We start from the raw sequence: 23,230 nt of genomic DNA, 5'->3' as shown, positions 1-23,230 counted from the left end.
AAGAAGCCAGAAAGAACAAACCTCTCAATGTCCTGTAGGTATGTCTTGCTGCCCTGCACAAGCTGATTCTTGTTGATGCCAGAGCTACTCCAGCTTGACTTCTCCTTAGCCATAGTTTTGCCTTTCTGAATTTTGATCGGGCAGCAATGGCAACTGCTGGCAACCTGGTGTTCTGAGTTCACATGTATCTTCATACTAATGTTGAGAAGTATGGGGCAGGGGAAAAGTAACTGGAGAAGAGAGTCATCTAAAAGCAGGCAAAGGGGAATAGAGTCAAGTGGTCAATTCTGCAGCATGCTTGTTAGATAATGACAGAGTTGAGCCAAAAGATTCATCTAGAAGCAGACAAAAGGGACATAGAGTCAAGTGACCAATTCTGCCATGGGCTTGTTAGATAATAGCAAAATAAAGCCAAGGGGCATATGGCTCCTCTCTGGCCTGATATAATAAAAACATCCCCTCCCTCAAAGTTGAATATTAATGAACAAACCTAATTTGTTCAAATTGATTTGTGTAAATCAATAAGGAGGTAGGCACGGCATCAGCAGCTTAGATGATTCAACTTGCCTGTGTGAGATTTCAGTTTCCTGTCACAAGTGAAAAGTAGGAGCAAATATTATGTGCTAGCCACATAAATTTCATATCTTGCATATTAGAATAGCTAAGCAGGCCGTGGAGAGATTATGAATATGTAGGTGTTCACATTGCTGATGATTTGCATCTGAGTTCAGCAGTGCACTGTATTGCTTTTCCAAAAGGAGAATAGAAGTGAAGGAATCAAGAGAAGAGTCTGGATTTGTTGAGGGATTGCTTGTCTTTATAATCATAGTCAATTATTAGCTTGAAGGGAAAAGCTGCTGCTGCTAAGTATTTGTTACAGAGCACTTGAGGATAACACTGGGTGCTGTCCAAGGCCAGGATTAGGCATCTACAGAACACTCAGAATGACACTGGATATATTCATGACTGCATGCTTTGGAAACCAAGCAATATCTGTGCATTGTGTTGGAGCAATGGGTCTGTATTATGGACTTTACACCTGGAAGTTGGCTTTCTTCTTGAGCAAGCTCATATGCCTTCTTGCAGCACGAAGAGTGTGCATGTTGTCCTGCCTGTCAAGGTAGCTCTTAGAGTCTCCAGAAGAGGCAATTCTTTATTTTTATCTGATAGGTTATTTTTATTGCCTAAGCTGCCTGTTGTGCTCCATAAGCCAACATAGCTTTGGTGCTTTTAACAAATGCAGTGGATTACTATAGATACAATGATAGGCATTTATTTGAAATAAAAGGTTTTTTTACTCTTATTAATTTTTATTCCTGGAACCGGAGTAGCTGGAGCTAAGGAAGCAGTGAAGACCACCATGTTAGTGAATTGTTTGAGACCAAAACAAAACGCTTTGTCACCCACTAAGACCTTGTTCCTCAAGAACCACGTTAGCTAAGGAGACAGGTCATATAGATTCTTAATAATGTAATTTCCACATCAAATAATGATGTGCTGTGGTTAGTATCTTTTTGTAGTGATGTAGTGCTACTTGAAGCCTGGTGAAAATGCTGCTTTTTGGTGGAAGAAGCTGAGTCCATGGACACTCAAAAATCTTCTACCTTTTTGCAAGGAAATAGAAAAATCGTTTCAGGTGAGGAAAATGTACTAAACTTTTTGATGTCTTGATAGATGTCACTCTTGGCCATAGGAAGTTGATGCTCTGCGATATTCTCATTGTAGTAGAAAGATCTGAAGGCCTTGTTTGGTTTTTAATGAAGTGGATCTGTGGTTACCTTTAAAACCTTCTTTAAAACATTTTTTCTTCCTTTAAGCTGTGTTTTTTGTAATAGCCTATTATGTAACTTACAGCTTAGGTCCTGTGAACCCTGAAACTAGTAATCTGTCAAAAATTGTTTTCAAATGTTCTGTTATAAACACACATCACAGTGCAGTGAGGGAAGAGGGCTCAAGACTGAAGACCCAGCAATAATAAAAAAAGTTTAGCTGTTTAGCTTGTCAGTTTTTTTGCTATTTGGAATTGCTCTGGTGTTAATGGAGGTCCATTATTTACATGGAAAATAGGATGATGCTCTATTTCTTTGCAGGAAAAAAACTCGCCATTGCTATTAGAACTGCATTGTAAATATTTTCACTTTTTGTTACATTTATAGTAAACAATTTAACAATAAAGTACTTCCTAAAACCTTTTAGTTGGTCTGGATTTTCATGAATGTAAAAGCAAGACAGTGCTTTAAAACATTCCATGTACCTGTTTAAATTTCCAGAAGCAGATGGCACTGTTAAGGCTGGACTATGGGGAGTTTAGAAACGTAATTTCTGATTCAGTTGCAGTCGAAACATGTCTTCCTGAACTGTCTGTACAGGGAGGTTCTCTCTAACGTTTTTTACTACATGGTGTGCCAAGTAATCTACCATAAACATTTAAACAGTACAAAGCTAAAATAAGTTATTTAACTACTTAATTGAATGACACTTAGATAATTGGTTTTTTTTGACCTTTACTGTGTCATGCTGGTATTCCTGAAACTGTTGTTGTAGGTGTTTGGCATCTCAGCTAATTATGCTAATAGTAAAAATACTTAACAATAGTTATAATAAGAAGCTGCATTTCAGTGCGCTTCTGGAGTGCTGCTTCCATTATCTGCACGTTGTCCAAACATCCAGCAATCCATTCAAGACAGGTTTCGAGTAACACTTAAATTTCTTGCCTATGTGAGACTACATGCTGCTAGCCCTAACTTCTTACAGTGACTGTGAGCTGTCTGATAGTAATTAGCTCAGTATACACTATGTGTGCTTATCACTTTGATATGCTAGCGGCTAGCACATCAGGATTTATAAAAGGAAAATAAGATTTTGTATATCCTGTCACCCCTGTTGATTTTACCCTACTGGATTTGATGGAAGAGTTCAGAGACCAGTTTGTCTTCCATCATGAAAGACAAAGTACAGAATGGTTACAATGGTAAAAAAATGCTGGCCTGCAGCTTACAGAAAGCGGTTTTATTAAAGACTGAATTATGTGTACAGTTGGACCCAAATTTGAGACACTTAGTTGTCTTTCTTAATCCAGCTAAACAAAAACTAAGTGCAAAAGGTACATCCACTAAGGAGCGAGGGGAATTTGGTACTGTCTGTGGGATGAAAACTTAAGAAAACATTATAGCTGCATTTCAGGAAGCTTGAAGATTTTTACAAAATGTAGTACTTCTCAGATTTGACTAATTGCAAGCATGTTATTTTATCCTTCAAATACACAGGTGTCATGCTTTGAGCTCAATAAGAATGATTAAAAAAAAAAAGTAGTTTTCTAATATATCTTTCTAGTACAGCGTATACTAACCAGAACTTGATAACTCCTCATGTGTGCTTTTTTCATGACACTGAGAGTCATGCCCATGCAGAAGCACCTGGTTCATACTCTACGAATGGTTTAAGCGTGGTTCTGTGTTTCCAGGAAGGCTGCCTCCCTATGCATGTTGATATCTAGTTATCCTAGGTGTTAAACTTGGGGTTTGCTTCTCTTTGCATTGGAGAGCATACAGCTTAGAATCATCAAATTGCATTTCTTAACATATAATTTGTCATTACAAAGCAAGTACACAAATCGGCAAAACTGCTTAGATACCTTTATCCTTTATGTGGCTTTCAGAGCTTTCTGAGGAAGCAAGTACAATACCCAAAGACTCCAACCTCACTAATTGCAAGTAAAATGTTAAAGTCTTGGAAAGGCAAAACTGGAAGAGAGTATGTAATGGAGACTTGTGGAGCTACTTAGGGGAAAAAATGCGCTCATAGGCAGTGAAATAATTGAATGTCTTGCATTGCTTTTTTTGACATTTGTTCTGTTGATCTCCTGGTAGATGCATGTCCTCTGTTCACTGAAGACTAGCTGAGAGGGCTAGCAACAGCTCTTCTTGCGATCGTGTTTTTTGCCATTTGGAATGGAGTGAGACCCCAGTTTTATTTTAAAGAAGCCACTGTAAGGCCCCAGAGCAAGGAAATGTCATCTCAGAAATAGAATGGTTAATAATCAAAACAGGTTTATTAGTCACTGAGATCACACCATTCAATCTTTAGTGTATTTACAGCACTTTATTATCATAAAAATCACATTTTAATGTGGACCCTTAGAAAGACCTTTAAAAGGAAATCAAGTGGTCAGGACTGACTGATGTTAAGTGTTTTGGACAGCACCAGAAGATCAGAGAGTACAAATAAATAAATTATAGTCACTGTCTTAGAGGAAAGCTTATGAGTTTATAAATAATATAGTGACTGTAGGAATTTAGATGTTTAAACATTTAATCCAAGATAATTGCAGTGACATATTAGTAGCAAATAAGTCTTTGTTTTATTAAATGACTCAGACTGGAGCTGTGCACTGTGAAGATGGTGGCAAAAATATGTGACCCTGAAAGTTAAATTATGTATTCAGTTAGTTATTAGTATGTTCTCTGACCTTTGCATTGATCCCTGTTTTCAGGACAGAGGAGAGTCTGTTTGCAGCATTGTTTTGTCAGTTTAGCAGACACTTCAGCAGAAGGGTCCGCTGACTGTAGTTTTTTTCAGTTTGAGCTTGAGGCCCAGTGATGTTCATAAACCTAACAGCTGGGCATTGTTCTCAAGCAGAAGGGAAGAAATACATGGCTTGTCCCTGAAAAAATTTTGGATGTTGTTTCTTTGGGATGGAACTGTATTATGCTGCTTGGTGAGGAGAAGCTTTTGTGCCAAACTATAGAGACTTCATTTCTCTGTGCAGACATTGATAAGAATTGTGAATTAGTTTATCTTTGTCTGCCATTTTATGTGATTTCTCTTAAGAGCTAAGGAGTGTTTGTTGTGTTTCCACAGGTTAACTTAATTTCCTTTTTGTCTAAGGCCATTGGTAGTTTTATTTATAGTCTTATAAGTGAATGATAATTTTTTTCCCATTCCATACGTGCAGATCTGCTGCTTAGTTTCAGGGAAAATTTGTTCTTGGGGAAACTTCACGTAAGTGCTTCTTATTCTTGCTGTGCATTGATGTGCTTATCTCATTTGTGGTAGGAAGTGAGAAGACTCCAGATGGTTCATGGAAACAAAAATACTGATGTCAAAGACTGGAACTTTCACTGTCACAAACAAAAGTATTTAATTCTTTTTCCTGCTGCAAATAACAATATTCCTCAGTGATAACACCAGATGCAAATGTATCTTAGTCTTTCTTCATCATGTATATGAACAAATAGCATTCTAACTCTTAGCAGTCCTTTTTGCCTAGTTAGATTTTATTTTGCCACTAATGTCTGTCTAACTACAGATGGTTCCACTACTACTACTATTCAGGTGATAGTTTCAATATTTAAAAGCATCCCAGGAAAAAAAGTAGGGTGGTTAAAGAGGATTCCTGTCGTGTTTGTTGGTTTCATACTTTCCTTTCTGTGCAGCGTGTGCTATTCAAGTGAGCTTTATAAATTAAGGTCAAGTCTTAAAAATGTATTGCACATCTCTGAGTAGTCAGTGAATGTCTGATTAGAAAAGCCCCGGTAACTCAGCTGAGCAGTTCCCTATCAAAGTTCAGATCCTGAGTTACTTTTTCTTTTCTCTGTAGGCAGCTTCATTTGAAACAAGCCTTGGAATGGCAGTTGGGTGCGGGTTTCTCTCTTCTAGTCCCCTTAGTCTTGGGACAGTTTTTTAAGGGCTATGTCTTGTCTCATATTGGACCACCACAGGCCTTTATTTGAGACTATACTTCAAACTTAATAACTCTTAACATTTTGATTTCAAAAATGCTTTTTTCAAAAGATTAGAACTCTGCACTATTAGTAAACAAATAATTTTCTGCGGCATGCACATTTTAATAGTGTATTATTTTTCACTTTACGAACTTCGTATTTTCAGCTAGTATTTTAATTTTAAATATATTTGTGTCTTAGACAAGGAAGATTCTATATTGTTTTGGGCTGAGAGTCAAATATTAATGCAGATAACTTCTCAGTTCTTGAAATGTGATCCAGAGCTTTTTGTCTGTAACGTATAAAATAAGGTAAAACTCCTCCAGGTCCTATTGATAGGAAGCAATTGTTTGTTTATGTAAATCAAATGAACTTTTCACCTATCACTAGGTCTAGTTCATTCATAGAAAACCAGAGGGAGTTTACATTCCCAATGAAAATTACTTGATTGTAACTTTGTTTATAGTCATTAAACAGAATTTACACAGGTATAAGTAGGTATTTTATGTTGTTTTGCTCTTTCCCTGTGAATGAGACAGTGAGACAATGTTTGTAATGTGAACAAAAATAAATATAGCTGGAAATCTGAAAGCTCACTTGCTAAAGAAAAAATTAGCATCAATGTTGCAGTGAATCAAGGCACCCTGCAGAATGTTCTGATAATTCTCCTTTTTATGGCCAATATGAAATCATAGGGCTTTTCATATGCACAGCTTAAGATACAGCTGTGTTTCTACTGCTTGCCTGGTTCCTTAAGCAGTTCCATTCTAGTCTTTCTTACAGTATAATTGTAATAAAAGATGTTAAATTCAGTGTTTTCTGTGTAATAAATGTCTGAATAAGTCAGTAAGAAACTGGCAAATGAGAAGAGTTTTGGCTTGTTGATACCATGGATTATGGTTTTTAGGAAATCTAAATTTACACCTCTATTTGACTGTATAAAATCTGATAGAAAAGAACATAGAAGATAAATGAGTGATAATGTGTAGGATGCTAAGGAGAACTTGCAATAATATTAGTCAGTGATGTTGGGACACATCATGCTTGGCACATCATCTGAGTTTAGTGGAAGAAAATCTTCAGAGAGAAGGTGTTACAGGTATCTTAAAACACCAAATTTTATTACAAATCACATTTTTTGGTCATAATTCTTTTACTCCTTACAGCAGACAGGATTCTAATGTACAGATGATGAATTCTAGAGTTGATAATGTTTTTTTATCTGACTGAGAGTTAGTTTCCCGGCTCTATACAACTTTTTTATGTTCGAAATACTCATGCTAGTATACCAATGATAAAGAAATGGTGTGGCCTTCAATGTCCATTGTCTTTGTTCAGACTGGTTTTGTTTTCAGTGTAACTAGTGAGCATGTAGTGGAGTTTTGAGCCTTGATATATTGATAGTGGTTTCTTAGAGCTTTTGTAAAGTTGATACTCTGTTGCTCTTTCTTCCCCAGATAAAAATCTTCTGGCTTTAGGCATTTACAAGCTGAACTCAAGAATTACACTACCCATTTGTCTCTTAGTAAGGAGGTCCTGAAGTAGGATCAAATATTTTGCTTGTGTAAACCATTGTGGTGTTATTTGTATTTTCATATAAGGACCAAACATTCGAGCTGATATCATTCAATCACAAATTACCTTGCCTTCTAGACTGTGGTTCCATTAGGAGTCAAATGATTCTGCATCTCAATGATCCTCAGAAAGGCAGTAATAGTGTACATAGTTGTAAATATTTACTTTTTCTTTTTAACAAGTTTTTTAATGCGTTCCTACAGCTGGGAACACTTGGCAAACAAGATAACAACTTGAACTTCCTTGGTGAAACAACGTTAAAGCTTCTGATTCACTGGTTCTGATCAAACATGCCTTGGAGCTCTTTCCTGAAGAGTTAACAAGAAAAAAACCTTCCCATTAGAGGAACAAGATAAGGAGGGGGTATCTCATAGAATAGATTTCTGATACAGTGTCTTTCAGGAAACATTCTTTTTTTGTTTCTTTGTTTTTCACTGTGGGATTAAAAAAATTTTTTTACAGGAAGATCTAAAATTGTAACTTTTCTGTTGTATGTGCTGTAAGTGCAAATGACTGGACAGAGGAAGATATAGGTATTAAGAATGTTAAATGTGTGCATAATACACTGTATAACTATTGAAGACACTGCTGTGGCAATAATGCTTAGCTTTCCGGTAATTTTGAAAACTTAATATTGACACTGGGTTAACTTTATATGTTTGCCTTTGTGGGAATGTTGGGATTTATTGCAAAAAAAAATACCGTAAAACCCTTTTCTGTCTTAAAATACCGACACTTTTATATAAAGTAATGTATTTTGTAAAGCTTTTCTCTCTTGTTGATGTAGTAAACCAATATATTACAGCCTCTAAGAGGCTATGTTGATTTAATGTCATTTTTCCTGGTTCTGCTGTCTCTGACGTTTTTTAGGCTGCTGCTGCCAAGTACATGAGCTAAGCATATACAGTTAAAAAGAGTTTTAGTTGCAAGTTCTTATTCAGCCTGCAATTTTGGTCACATTTGGGCTCACCTCAGCTTCCTGGTAAACTGCTGGCCCTCTTCCCTCAATATGTCTAGTTCAGGCTAGAAAGTTAAGGCAAATTGCAGTGCCTAATACTAAAGTATAAATACCATCATTCCATTGCATTAATTGCTACTTCTTTAGACACATATTTAGTATGCAATCTGTTCTGTAGGCCTTTAATTTTCCTTTTCAGTGTATTTTAAAGTATATTAGAGCAGACCTAATGACAGGATCAGATTTATCTCTTGTTAAGGGTATGTACACACATTATATAAAGTGATGAGGAAATGCTGAGAAGAAAAAGAATGCTTCTCAGCTATGTGCACACAATCCTGACACAACAGGACAAACAGTACTGTATTAAAAAACAGAAAATGCAGCTTCCAATGTTGACTATTTTTAATGCTTTAAAAAAATTCAGAAAGTGTCAAGTTATCATTGAGTTGCATTACTCATTTGTTATCTTCCTTACAAAATAGGGTAATATTAGTGTATTCTTTGCCAGTTTATTTTATTCAGGTTTTTGTTATTTTCTTCCTTCCAACAGCTTGCTAGAATTCACTTCCAGATGACCTTAGGTGGTTGTGTTCATTAGGCTTAATAAAAAAAAAAAGATTTCTCATCTCTCTCAATCAATTACCTGTTCATAGAAAACATTTTTGGAGATTCCCCCTCACCTTCCCAGCAATAGTTTAAAATGTTTTGACCGGCAGATTGGAGTATTTTTCAGTCACAGTTGAGTATTCTTGCTTGTTTTAAAGATCTCTAGGAAAAACATTTTTTTGAGTTAGTTACAACACAGTTACATGTAAGGAAGTGCTTCTTTGTGTGATCTGTTATATCTTAAATGTAGGTCATAAAGACAGGTCTTAAGAAGTTTTTTTTCCCTAACATTCATCTGTTGCTGATATATCAGTCTCACTAATGGTGTGTAATTCATCTGGCAGTTCATGGAGCTACTTTGACATGCATCCACCCTTCCGGTATTCATGTGCCATTTGTAGATTAAGGGTTTGTGCTGTGTTACTCTCTTGCAGCACCATTAAATGAACATTAAAAAAAAGCACTGCTGAAAATCATTGCATTGGTATATGTGCATATTCTTTTATTTTTTTGCTTGAATTGCTTGGGAGACTTTCCCTGTGCAGTGGAATGGAAAACATGATTGAGAAGGTTCCTTGTAGCTGTAATCTGAAATTACCAGATCAGGATTTTAATGTGGTATATTAGTGTAATCTTGCACATCAGGAAGCACAATTGGTTTCTTGTCTTTTGTCTGCAGCTGTTGTGGCAATCTGTCTGGTTCTCCATCTTGCTGAGTGTAATATCCCCTATGTGAGATTTCAGGTGAGAGAAACAGTCTTGTATGTATTTCTAGTACCACAACTATTTTAACAGTTTTTCTGTGCACGTGGTAAGTGATCGAGCTGAAAAATGCAGAGCTACTCACTATTCAAGAAAAGCTTTTGCCATTCATCTTCATATCCTTCATATCAAGTTATGTGAGCAAATGTTTGTATACCTTTGAAGGGACTGATAGGAATAATCTTTGCCTAGCAAATCAAGGTTGTGTGACGCTTTTATCTTCAGCTCTAAGCTTTGCAAGACTCACTTGCTCTTTGAGCCTGACTTTTAGCTTGTGGCAAAAGAGACAAGGCCAAAGTAAATTAAGAAGTTTTTCTTCTATCACCTTTGAAAATAAATTAAAAGAGAGAGGCTCCTGGTCCTTTTCATTCTGTGTGACCAAAGTGTTTTTGTTACGTGCTTACCAATGCTTCAACTTCTAAAGCTTCAAGAATTTTTTCTTTTCAAAAGTGGAAGTGGAGTCCTTAAAATCACAGCAGTCTGTGCTACACCATCTATTCTTCAACCATTTGCTCTGGTAGACTAAATCAGTAATTTTTAAAGCATGTAAGCAAAACTTTGCCCTATCCCTGCAAAGAGTTTCTTTATCCATTGATTTTGTATGTTGTGTAATATTTTTCTGCCCTTTGTATGTGTTGCATCTTGCTTTGGGGCAAGGACAAGGAAAGATGTCTTTCTGTGGGGTTTTTTCCTCCCTTGTTTAAGAATGGTGACGTAGACCACTGCTATTTCCATGTAGTTTGTCTATGAGCTGCAATATTAAAGTTGGATTTTGATGGATGAGTGAAATAAATTACAGCCTTAGGAAAGACAACTCTATTGTTATCAAGGTAAAACTTTCCCTCTTCATTGTTTTGCTGACACAATATAGGCATAGCTCTTAGAAAATGAAATTTTAAACTGGCCATGTTGTACATAGCATTTTTAAAAACATAATAGGCTGTCTGGGAAGAGTGCACTAGATTTTTTTAAATATTTGAAAAGTGAATTTAACAGTATATAAATGTGCAGAGTCTGACTGGGGTATGTTTCTTCAAAACATTCAACAGCTATGTAGTCTTTTGAATATTGCCCAAGTGTTTAATGTGCTTAACACAATGTAGTATGTACTAAGCCTATCTCCTGTAGAAGACAGCCTAGATTCTTTGGTGGGTGTGAGGGGCTGTTACCTTTCCACTGTTCCTTTAATATCTTTGTGGTACAAGTCCTGGTGGGAGGAGTTGCTTAAGTTCGATGGCTGTTGAAGAAATGCATATGGAATGATGTTCTGAGAAGTAGCGTATACCATTAGGTGGATGTGAAAGTTGTGTGTAGGCAGGACGTTGCAGCTGAACGGATATTGTGGTAGAAGTAGGTGTGCCCTTCAGTGTTGGTGCTCCATGTGCTCCTTCAGCTGGGGTACTCTTGATTTAGATATTATCAGGTCTGAAAAGCTTGTAACTCAAGAAGAAAGACTAAGGATTTGTAATTTACTGGTAAGAAGAGACTCTGCATAGAGGGGAAAGAGGAACGGTAGGGAAGTGGGCACATCCTTTGGTTGGTAGGGGTTTGCGAATGTCTACATACTGGGTGGAAAAAAGAGATATAAAATACAGAAATTGCTTGTAACATGACTTAGTGTACTTTTGTTTCTGACTTTACTGGGTGAGATGTATATATATATGTGTGTGTGTTGGAGGAGAGGTGAATGTGCACCTGAGGGGGAAAAAAAAATCAAAACAACAAAGTAAATAAAAGCCAAAAAACCTAAAACCACCACCAAACAACCCCAAAACCTTGAACAAACAAAGAAGCATAGAATTATGGAATGTCCTGAGTTGGAAGGGACCCACAAGTATCATTGAGTTCAACTCCTTCCCTGCACAGGTCAACCCTAAAATTCACACCATGTCTCTGAGGGCATTGTCTAAGTGCTTCTTGACTATCGTCAGGCTTGGTGCTGTGACTGCCTCTCTGGGGAGCCTGTTCAAGGGCTCCACCACTCTCTGGGTGAAGAACCTTTTCCTAATATCCAGCTTAAACCTCTCCTGGCACATCTTCCTGCTATTCTCTTGGGTGCTGTCATTGGTCGCCAGAGAGAAATCAGTTTCTATCCCTCCTCCTCCCCTTTTGAGGAAGCTGCAGACAGTGATGAGGTCTGCCCTTCTTTTCTCCAGACTGAACAAGCCAAGTGACTTTAGCCATTCCTCATATGGCTTCCCCTCTAAACCCTTCATCAACTTGGTGGCCCTCCTCTGGACATGCTGTAGTAGCTTTGCATCCTTAATGTACTGCACACAGCACTCGAGGTGAGGCCGTGCCAGTGCAGAGTAGAGCAGGACAATCCATTCCCTTGACCGGCTCCAATGCAGTCCTTGATGCACCCCAGGGCATGGTTGGCCCTCTTGGCTGCCAGGAAACACTGTTGGCTTATGTTCAGCTTGCTGTTGACCAGAACCCCCAGGTCCCTCGCTGCAGGGCTGCTCTCCAGCATCTCATTCCCAAGTCTGTCTGTACATCCAGGGTTGCCGTGCCCGAGTTGCAAAATTCAGCACTTGCCCTTGTTAAACTTTATATGGTTAGTGATTGCCCGGCTCTCTAGTTTGTCTAGATCTCTCTACAGGGCTGCTCTGCCCTTGAGAGTATTAACAGCTCCTCCCAATTTTGTGTCATCAGCAAACTTAATTAGTATTCCTTCCAGTCCTGCATTCAAGTCATTTATAAAGTCATTAAAGAGTACTGGCCCTAAGATGGATCCCTGCAGAATCCTGCTAGTGACTGGCCACCAGCCTGATGTACTGTGACCCTTTGAGCCTGACCTGACCTAATTGCCCACCCGTTGCATTACATGTTTATCCAGCTGTATGCTGGACATTTTGTCCAGGAGGATACTGTGAGAGACAGTATCAAAGCTTTACTGAAATCCAAAAAGACCACATCAACTGGCTTCCCTTGGTCAACTAGGTGGGTCATCTTGTCATAGAAGGAAATTAAGTTTGTTAAGCAGGACTTTCCCCTCATGAACCCGTGCTGGCTGGGACCAATGACTGCATTGTCTTTCAGGTGTTTTTTGGTAACTCCCAGAATAACCACCTCCATAATTTTGCCAGGTACAGAAGTGAGACTGAGAGGCCTCCTCTAGTTACTGGGATCATCCCTGTTGCCCTTCTTGAAGACTGGGACAATGTTCTCCAGCTTCCAGTCAACTGGGACATCTCCAGATTCCCAGGAGCACTGAAAAATCATTGAGAAGAGGTCTTGCTATGACATCAGCCAGCTCTTTAAGTACCCTCAGATGAATCTCATCAGGCCCCATTGACTTATAGGGATCCAGGGGGAGCAGCAAGTCCTGCACAAGTTTGGGGTTGACTGGGAGTTTGTCATTCCCACAGTCATGGTTTTCTAGCCCAGGGCTCTGGGGGTCCCAGAACCCATCATCGGTGTTGAAGACTGAGGTGAAGAAAGCATTAAATGTGTCTGCTTTGTCCCTGTCCCTGTTTGTGAGGTGACCGTGCTCATCAAGTAATGGGCCAATGTTATTTTTGGCTTGCCTTTTTCCATTAACATATTTTAAAAAGCCCTTTTTATTGTCCCTCGCCCTTTTTATTGTCTCTCACAGTACTGGCCGGCTTCAACTCTAGCTGAGCTTTGGCCACACAAATTTCCCCCCTACAGTGGCGAACAGCATCTCTGTAGTCTTCCCATGTTGCCTGACCTTGCTTCCACTGGCCATATACTTTCTTTTTTCTACTTATTTCTAGAAGGTGATCCTTGGTCAGCCAAGCCGGCCTTTTCCCTCACCTCCTTGACTTCATACATTTAGGAATTGCAGTTAAAACACTTTTCTTCACATCAGTCTTGACATTTTAATGGTTGATGGGTATTCTTATTAATACAGTAACCTCAAAATTGTTTTTGTACAGTATTGTTCTGCTGAAATTTTTTGCAGGCAAAACTATACCTTGTTTTTTTCTCTCAAACGGAGAGACAGTCCTATTTTTCTTGTGTCTGCCAATTTTTGTTCCTCTTGTTGATTTGGATGTTAAATTAGTTGTTGATGTGGAGTAAAATTACTGGGCTTATTGGACATTTGTTAGTGAGGTAAGGTGTACCTGTCAAGCTAAGGATGTCACACTAAACCATCATCAAGACATGTGAGATGGTTGTGAAAATGAAGTAGCAGCAAAGAAGCAGCCAAGGAAATTCTGTGTAGCCTTATCCCTGTTTCCTGATGCTCTTTCTTGTGTCCCCTTCCCCACATTCTTTTTTCTGGCATTTGTGCTGCATGGGAGGAACAGGATGTAAAGAGGGTGCCCAAAGCTGCAGTTTAAGAAAGGGGCGTATTCTGTTTCTGTCTTGGGTGTGGATGTGCTTGGGGAGGAGCCAGGTGGGCAGGGTACCACTTCTATTGGCATTAGCCTCTGTGTGTCTTCGCAGAATCACAGGTTGGAAGGGACCTCAGGGATCATCTTGTCCAACCTTTCTAGGAAGAGCAGAGTCTAGACAAGATGGCCCAGCACCCTGTCCAGATGACTCTTGAAGGTGTCCAATGTGGCCAAGTAAACTACTTCCCTGGGGAGATTATTCCAATGGTTGACTGTCCTCACTGTGAAAAATTTTCCTCTCGTGTCCAATTGGAATCTCCCCAAGAGCAACTTGTGTCCACTCCCCCTTGTCCTCTCCACGTGACTCCTTGTAAAAAGGGAGTCTCCCTCTTCTTTGTAGCTACCCCTTAAGTACTGGTACACGGTGATGAGATCCCCTTGAAGCCTCCTTTTCTCAAGGCTGAACAAACCCAGCTCTCCCAGCCTATCCTCGTGTGGGAGGCTTCCCAGTCCTTTGATCATCTTGGTGGCCCTTCTCTGGGCCCCTTCCAGTCTGTCCACATCCCTTTTGTATAGCGGGGACCAGAACTGTACACAGTGCTCCAGGTGAGGCCTGACAAGCGCTGAGTAGAGCAGGATAATGACTTCTTTCTCTCTGCTGGCGATGCCCTTTTTGATGCAACCCCTGTTGGGCTTCTTGGCTGCAGCAGCACACTGTTCGCTTATGTTGACCTTCCTGTCCACCAGGACCCCCAGGTCCCTTTCCACAGAGCTGCTCTCCAGCCAGGTGGATTGCAGTCTGTGCTGCACTCCTGGATTATGTTTTCCCAGGGGCGTGACCTTACACTTCTCATTGTTGAACTTTGTAAGGTTCTTGCTGGCCCACTCTTCCAGCCTGTCCAGATCTTCCTGCAGGGCAGCTCTCCCTTCTGGAGTGTCTACTTCCCCACTCAATCTGGTGTCATCTGCAAAATTCATCAGGCTACACTTGATCCCGTTATCCATCTTCTGTCTGCCCTTTCCCTCCCCCTGCCCCAACTCAGCCGGACATGGTGGAAGAGCAACTACAGCTGCTGCATCAGCCTGACAAGCAGAGCTGTGTTTCCCCTTCCTCAAGGAACCTAAATGCACTGGTGACAAGACAGTCATGGCAATGGCCTATGCAGGGTGGGAGTGGGAAAAAAGCTGGCTTTTCTAGGGATTTATGTAAGCAAGCAGTACATGGACTGCAGGGATGACCAGTAGCATCCTGTATATAGGGTATTTCAACGGAGTTACGACTAGTTCAGGGAAGTAGCTAGCTATTGAAGGATCCTGGGAACATTTGTTGGAATTGAAGCATAAGGAGTTTGAGAGGGTAGGCTGGATGAGATTTTTAACTAACCTGCTTGTAAACTGTAGTGCCCGTGGTGGTGTGGGTTGTTTGTGGGTGGTTTTTTTTTCGGTATGGTAATTTTGGACTGTCAGAGTTTGGAAACACATGACGATTATAGATGTTATAGACTTATAGGACAGGCCATATTAAAAGTGTGTGTGTGTATTTCTGTATGTCTACTTACAGATATTTATACATATGTAACCACATTCTGCCATCCCAAATAAAAACAGCAAAGACCTTCTGCCCTTGGGCTCTGCAGCTCTCAGAGGCATGCTGGGGGACTGCTCATGTTGTGATTTAAAATGCTGTAGCTTACTCTTGAGTACAAACAGAAAGTGTGGTAGATGTCTTTTCAGCTCTCTAAATGACAGAAAAACAGAAGGATATGGTGCTGGAAACAGGTCTACAGTACCTTTGTGGAGAAGGTCAGAGGCAAATGAAAATGCAAGGTTCTTTCCTCCAAGATGTGTATGAGGAACCTTAAGATTAAAGCAGGTTTCAGCTCAAGCAGTTTTCTGTACCCCAGGTCACTTGTTTTCATGCCTCTCCCCACTGTTACACCAGCACAACTGTTTGCAGCTTTGTGATGAACTAGGTAAGTGAACTGACCTACTTTAAGTTACCCAGGTCTCTCTCTTGATCTGGTTTAGACAGTGCAGTGACTGAATGTCTAACCATAACCAGCGGGAGAAATTGTATCAGCGCAATACCTCTCAACCTGTGAAAGGTGCACCACTGAAGCAGATGAAGAGCAAAGCATTCCTGTCCCTCAAACAAATAACAAAGTTACTATTATGAGGTGCCAAAAGATTTCATGATTAAAAGGAGATAGGTTCTAAGAAAGGTTGAGAATGAGTGACTCAGAGCTAAGTAAGGATTCTATTTCAAATCCAGATTCAATGTTTTTTTCCATGTAAAACCACTTATTTGTGTCCTTCCTTTGTTGTGCCCCACAAATATAAAAAAATCCTTGAAGTTCTTAATGCAGTAGTCGTGGTCTGGATTTGACAGTTTGAGGCATAACACTGTAGACTGAATAGATTTGAATTAATGACTTCAGAAATAGGTCTGGAATATTCAAATTGTAATTAAAACCCACTACTGGTAGATTAATTTTTGATTTAAACATGATTTAAAACTATGTTAAACCATATGGTGATGTATCATGGAGGGAAAGTGTTCCTTTCAGTTCATTTTCTGCCTCAGATGAGATTTTTATGAGGATAAGCATGGCTGAACTGCTGTATAGCTTGTGAGACACATTTGAAATGAAATGGAGCAATCCATTAAGACGTGTGGAACGTGTTGCACTACTGCAGAGAAGGAAGAACTTGAACAAGTTCGTCTGTGTAGGCTGTAATGGGAAGTGTCTTCGAATCCGTGTGTGATGGCTATGCTTGTAGTTCTTTGGGTGTGAAATGAATTTGACACCTCCAGAACAATTAAGTATGTGAGGAAAGCACTGTGGTTGTGCTTGCCACTGTTCTACCTACTGCTACTTTGATTGAAAGTTTGCTGTATGCTGTGAAAGGAATTTACATGTGTGGGAGTGCTTCTGACAAATATATAACTAATTTTGCTTATAGTAACAACAAAGACCTTACACAATGGATGATCTTTATCCTAATTATTATTTAGTGATGCGTATAGTCTTGTAGTAGAGCTGTAACTTATAATAGTTTTGGGTTGCAATTAGACATTGCAACAGTTTCTTTATAGGTATATTACTCAGGCTGGATGGAATAAACATTCAAGAAATTCAGATAAAATACTCTTTGCTTTAGCAGGAAATAGCTTCAATCAGAGCTGAACCTGATTTTTCAGTAGCCTTTTTTGCTACGTACTGTAAGAGCAAATAACTGCTGTAGCATAATTGCCTTTTTCTGCTGTTATTAACGATATTCCTTACGGCAATAGTGTTCAAGGACCATATTTGACTGGGATCTTGTGCTTTCTGCGCAGATATATGGCACAAAAGAGGGGGATTTACAATTTTAGGCGGGTTGTTTTGTGTATATGTGGTGTGGCTTTTGTTTTGGGTGTGTTTGGTGGTGTGTGGTTTTTTTTTTTTTTTGTTTTAACAGTCTCTTGCTTTGGAGATTGTATGTTTCAGAAAACAGACACGTAGCTGTCATTAACAAACTTCTGCTTGTTTTTCTTTCTGCAGGAGATGATAACAGAGTCCACTCCATTACGCTGCAGGAAGCTCAGCAATCCTGACATCTTTTCATCTGCTGGGAAAACCAAGCTCCATCGTCAGCTAAGTCAAGATGACTGTAAGCTACGAAGAGGTAGTTTGGCAAGTTCTTTGTCAGGTATGCCATTTTGTAAAGGCCACAAGACAATTCATTAGTATTAAAGATGCAGTATTAGTTGTTGGCATAACAGTTGTAATAAAAGATACTGATGAGTCATTTGTTTAAAACTAGAGTGACCTCTTGTTGGGAGGGCATATAAAATTTTATGTAAGAAAAAGATGCAAAAAGAAATATTAGTAGAAAAGAGTGAGAGACTGGATTTGAAGTGAAATTCTGTATGTTGCCCAGACTGAAAAGTTAGAAGCTAAGACTTAATGTGTGAAGTTAAAAGAAGGGAGTGGTGAGACTTCAGGCAACACAGTGATGCATTCTTACATTTTTAAGGTCAGCACTGACTGTAAGCTTGCCTACTTTGCCATATTGTTTCTTACTGGGAAGCTGACTTTTATATCAGGTTCAAATTATTATGTAGTTTCTTTTTGGCTTCAAAAGCCCGTAAGCATTTGTGATTCAAAGTAAAAATCTTGTTTACTAACCAGATGTTTTTTCAGTTTGTATAAAGTTTTTTTTTTCTTGTGAACACAGTCTTTAGCCCTGTCAAAGAATTTAGTTTGTCAACTGTAGAACCATGGAGCAAGCATAGTCTAGTAATTAGCCAAAAAATGACGGGCCAAGCACAGTAGTTTTCAGAGACTTTGTATGTGGGCTAGAGGATGTTTTCAGAATTGCTTAAAGTTGGTGTCAAAGTCTGTGATGCTGGCATTAGAACATACAGAGCTGCATGACCAGTCTAGGATGAAATAGCTGATCTGCCTGAATACCACTGTTGTTATGTAGGGTTAACTTGCAGCCCATTTCCTCCCTAATTAGGCTGACCGTTTGCCTATTTGCATGCTAGTGCAAGAACAAGAAGAGCTGGAAACTCTCAGGTGGGAGGGGAAGAGAAAGGGGGTGAAACCACCCATTTTGGCAGCAGCATGGGCTTGACTTGAGTGACTGTGAAAATACACCCAGCCCTGGTCCCTCCGTCCTTTATTGGAGAAGATAAATATTTTAATGCTTGAGGTTCTAGGTGTAATAAAATTAAATAAGCAATAAAGTATACACATTTTATTTTGGCTTGGCCTTGTCTTAATGTTTTATTTGTAGTAAGTAGCTTGTTTCTGAAAAATGGAAACATTGGTAATGCGCTCGTGTAAGTTTGTTCGCAAAGGTAGGCTAATTGCTAGACGAGAACAGAATTTTATTAACTGCGCAGCTGTTGACTGATTATAGTGGCTGAAGATAGTACTGTAGTTTTTGGTGTTTATTTTGTTTTGTGTTTTTTGCCCTTGAGTAGAAGTAAGCAAAGTAAAGTAAATAGGAGGAAGCAGGAAAACTGGAGAAGTTCTGTTTCTTTTTTAAAAATATTTTTTCTGTTTGGAGATGACATTCTTGTAAATTTTCTGTTCTGAAATGAAAATATTCTCCAGAACTTGTTGCTTCATCTTAATGACTTTTCAATCTACTGTAGACTGATTCAGGAAGGGGAAAAGAGCCCCAAGAAGATCAGTTTGACCCAACCAGATAAAGAAAATGTAGATGTTCAGATATGTATTTTAAATGTGGGTGTTTGGAATATATGTAGGATTTGAGGCATGGCAGGGAAAGGCTTTATCTTCAGTCTCCATCCTGAAAATAATTCTACCTTATTTTTGCAACAGAAACAAATAAGTTTAAAGAGTATAGACAATTGTGCATGCAAACTGGTTGGCTTAGATTTGACTCTTGATGGAATTCTTCCTGGACTGAGACTTTGTGGAACTAGAAGATGTTGATAACTATATCTTATGGAGATTTAAATGTTACTCTTCCTCTCAAGCACTGGCATTTCAAACTGTTAGATAATTATATGATTTGAATTGCTATTATAGGATGTCTTTGTTAGTGCTTTACTGAGATAAATACAGCAATTTACACAGAATACATAGAATTGTATAGGTTGGAAAAGACCTTTAAGATCAAGTCCAACTGTAAACCTAACATTGCCACTTCACCACTAAACCACGTCCCCAAGGACCACATCTACATGTCTTTTAAGTAACTCCAGGGATGGTGACCCCACCACTTCCCTGGGCAGCCTGTTCCTATGCTTGACAACCCTTCTGATGAAGAAGTTTTTCCTCATATCCAATCTAAAACTCCCCTGGTGCAGCTTGAGGCCATTTCCTCTCATCCCATCTCTTGTTACTTGGGAGAAGAGACCAACCCCCACCTTGCTACAACCTTCTTTCAGGCAGTTGTAGAAAGTGATAAAGTTTCCCCTGAGCCTCCTTTTCTCCTGGCTAAACGACCCCAGTTCCCTCAGCCGTTCCTCATCGGGCTTGTTCTTCAGACCCTTGACCAGCTTCGTTGCCCTTCTCTGGACACGCTCCAGCACCTCCATGTCTTCCTTGTACTGAGGGGACCAAAACTGAACACAGAATTCAAGGTTCAGCCTCACCAGTGCTGAGCACAGGGGCGCTATCACCTCCCTACTCCTGCTGGCCACACTATTGCTGATACAAGCCAGGATCCCGTTGGCCCTCTTGGCCACCTGGGTACACTGCTGGCTCATGTTGAGCCGGCTGTCAACCAGCACCCCCAGGTCCTTCGCCGTGGGGCAGCTTTCCAGCCACTCTTCCCCAAGCCTGTGGTGTTGCATGGGGTTGTTGTGACCAAAGTGCAGGACCCAACACTTGGCCTTGTTAAACCTCATACAGTTGGCCTTGGCTCATCAATCCAGCCTGTCCAGGTCCCTCTGTAAAGGGACTTGCCTTTCTGTAGTTTTAGATCTCTGCAGACAAGAGGAGTCATCATATTTACACAAAATCTTGAAAATGAGCAAACCATGAAAATCAGGTCCACAGCTGTAAGCAGCTTGAGTGGGACTGGGAAAAAGGTACTAATGTGCTGTGTCTGTGTTTGCTAGCCAAAGTTGAGCCCTCTCACTTCTCATACACTTCGACTCATTCTGTTAATGTGTACTTTCACAGAAAATTAAGATAAACAAGTTTTTTTTTTTTTTAATTTAAAAAACTAAGACACCCCACCCACCCCAGCATTCTGGCTAATCACAATAAGTGACAGTCTTCCAAATATTGTAGCCGCTTTTATGTAATGAATGTAGTATTTCACATCTAATTCTAAGGCGAAGTTGAATTTATAAAATAGCTTGCTGCCTTTAAGAAAAAAGTATTTTTCTACAGTGTATGTGATTAAAGATGTAGACGACTACCTGATACTTATTGCAACAAATATCTTAGTCCCCTGTGGTTCCTGTTGTACTCTCTGAGCATGTAATAATACGTTGAATGCAATTATCGTCACCATGCTTGGAAGAGGGTGTGTTTAATTTAGTCTCACAGTCCTAATTTTAAGGAAGAAAGAGGTCTTATTCACCCCCATTTTGCAGATGGTGAAACTGAAGTACAGAGGTTGACTGACCGAAGTTACAGAGGAAGTCATCTGGAAGCTAATAATGGAACCCAGATTTACAGACTTTTTCACTTATGTGTTTTGAACCACAAGACTATCTTTCCTCTCTCTCTCTCTCTCTCTTTCTCTTTCTCTTTTTTTTTTTTTTTTTTTGTGAATGACATTGTACATAAAAGGAAACTGTCAAGCTTGATGGAGTCAAAATATGACCTACTTTGACTTTGGTTCTTTCTCATTGTGGAAGTTTACTGCTTGGCATTTTTCAAAAGGGAGTGTTATATTGATTAGAAAAAAAATATATTAAGTGGATCCTTTAGTGCAGGAAATACAGCAATCATTTAAAAGTACAATGGTGTGAACTTGTTGAGATAGGAACCACTCTTCTCATTGTGTATGAAGCACGGGAGATTAGCACCTACACTAATCAATTAGATACAAGGGAAACTTGGGAAAGCTACAGAACGTTTTGCTTTCAAGGTAATATGATATTGCTGAAGAGTGAAATTTTTTAGACAGAAAATATCCATCCATGGTTCAAAGCAAAACAGTGTTTTAATATACACTATATTCTGATCAAAGCTGCATGAAAACTACTGCTGAATGTTCTACCAGTCGGAGAAAGTGGGGATGTCTAGATAATCAAGCTATTTAGAAGAGGTAATATTTTACAGTTATGAATGCATTTTCATAAGAATTTTTAAAATTATACTTAAGAGATTTTGCAACATTAACATTGCCTTTCTATAGGACAATAAATTGCTTAATTGGCAGCAAACATTTCTTTTTTTAAGATGTGTGGAGTATAAAAAGATATGAAGTGATAGAAATCTGTTTCTACAAGGTTTTGGATTTACCCATTACCACATAATGTAAACTAGATTTTTTGGAAATAGTTATCAAACATAATGAAATCACAGGTAGTGTGCTAAGTTCTAACCTACCAAAACCTTTAAATTGCCTTTTTTTTTAAATTAGGTGATTTTTCCACACATGCAATATTTGTTTTAAGCATTGTATTTTGAACTTTCAAACTTGTTTAAAAACAAGCTGATAGTATTTTGGTTTTGTTTTTAAAGGAAAACAGCTACTTCCCTTATCAAATAGTGTCCACAGTGGAGTGGGACAGACGATATGGCAGCCGCCTGGAGATACCTCAAACCTGGTCCGCATGAGAAACCAGTCCCTAGGACAATCTGCTCCTTCACTTACTGCTGGTTTGGTGAGTCTGGGAATACTCATGATGATTTTGTGCTATAAATAAAAAGTGGTGTGATCTTGTGCTTTAGCTTTCACCTTGCTTTCCATGCTCCTGCTCAGTGAATGCAGCATTTTGTTCCTGCGGGCACTTTTTAGGGTAGAAGATGAATTAGGAGGAGAATATGTTCATCCTGCTTTTGACAAAAATCAGGAAAAAAATGTGTGTGTGAAGAAGAATTTCTTTTTTGGGATGCTGCTCCTCAGTGCTGCTTAAGCTTCCTGATACCTGACAGCAAATATCACTGGAAGTCTATGTTGATGTGAGCATGGGAACTTGACCGTTTAAAACAAGTTTAATTGGAAAACAGCTTTCTGAGTAGCTACCTCTGCCTGTTTCCCAGGAGAAAAGCTGGGGGGGTTTGAAGCTGAAAGGGATAACTGTCCAAGGAATTGAAGAGCTGGAACTGACATCTGCTCTTCTGTGTGGTTGCTGTCAAAAGGTTTTGGTAAAGTGAACATATTTTTGAAGAATGTTGCATCTGTTAAATTAGCATTTCTAAGAAGAGAGTATTCTGTACGGGGTGGGGGAGGAACTCAAATGTCTGTAGTCAAGACTGAACTGCAAATCAAAAGGAATGTACGTTTTGTTTGTAGATGTTCCTTATCACCTCTAAATATCTAAAATCACTGAAGTGCAAAGAGAAGAAAAATAGAAGAGTAGGAAAAGACAGTTGTTTGTGAGCAGTCATATGTGCAACAGAAATTCTTGCTAAATAGTGGACTAAAAGCAAAGCTAGAAGCTCCCCTCCCCAACTTCCATAGAGTTGCCTGTATTAGAAGTTTTACTAAAATGAGGAAATTTTTGTGTGCGCTGCTTTATGGAGCTGAAAGTAACTGGGTAAACGTATAGTACATTATAAGACTGTTTAGAAGCAATGACACCTTAAGTAAAAGGGTACCTTGGATATAGCCCTAAGATTGTTAGCCCTTATAATTTTTTTGGGGATCCT

At 39.2% G+C, this 23,230-nt stretch overlaps 1 protein-coding gene across 9 annotated transcripts in view; it reads left to right on the top strand.

Annotated features, from left to right (window-relative positions):
* Positions 1-23,230, top strand: part of MAST2 (microtubule associated serine/threonine kinase 2) — a 199,728-nt gene that overhangs the window by 7,817 nt on the left and 168,681 nt on the right. For 6 of the 9 annotated variants that reach the window (XM_064455190.1, XM_064455188.1, XM_064455191.1 and 3 more), the window contains 2 exons: positions 17,477-17,624; positions 22,100-22,242. In XM_064455190.1, the coding sequence (XP_064311260.1) occupies positions 17,477-17,624; positions 22,100-22,242 (291 nt within the window). Of the gene's footprint in view, positions 1-9,544; positions 9,610-17,476; positions 17,625-22,099; positions 22,243-23,230 lie in introns of those variants that run through there. The other 3 variants (XM_064455192.1, XM_064455196.1, XM_064455194.1) reach the window with 3 other exon arrangements.

This window comes from Phalacrocorax carbo, chromosome 6 (genome assembly GCF_963921805.1).
Source record: "Phalacrocorax carbo chromosome 6, bPhaCar2.1, whole genome shotgun sequence".
Taxonomy (NCBI): Eukaryota; Metazoa; Chordata; class Aves; order Suliformes; family Phalacrocoracidae; genus Phalacrocorax; species Phalacrocorax carbo.
This window is presented reverse-complemented; position numbering and strand designations above follow the sequence as displayed.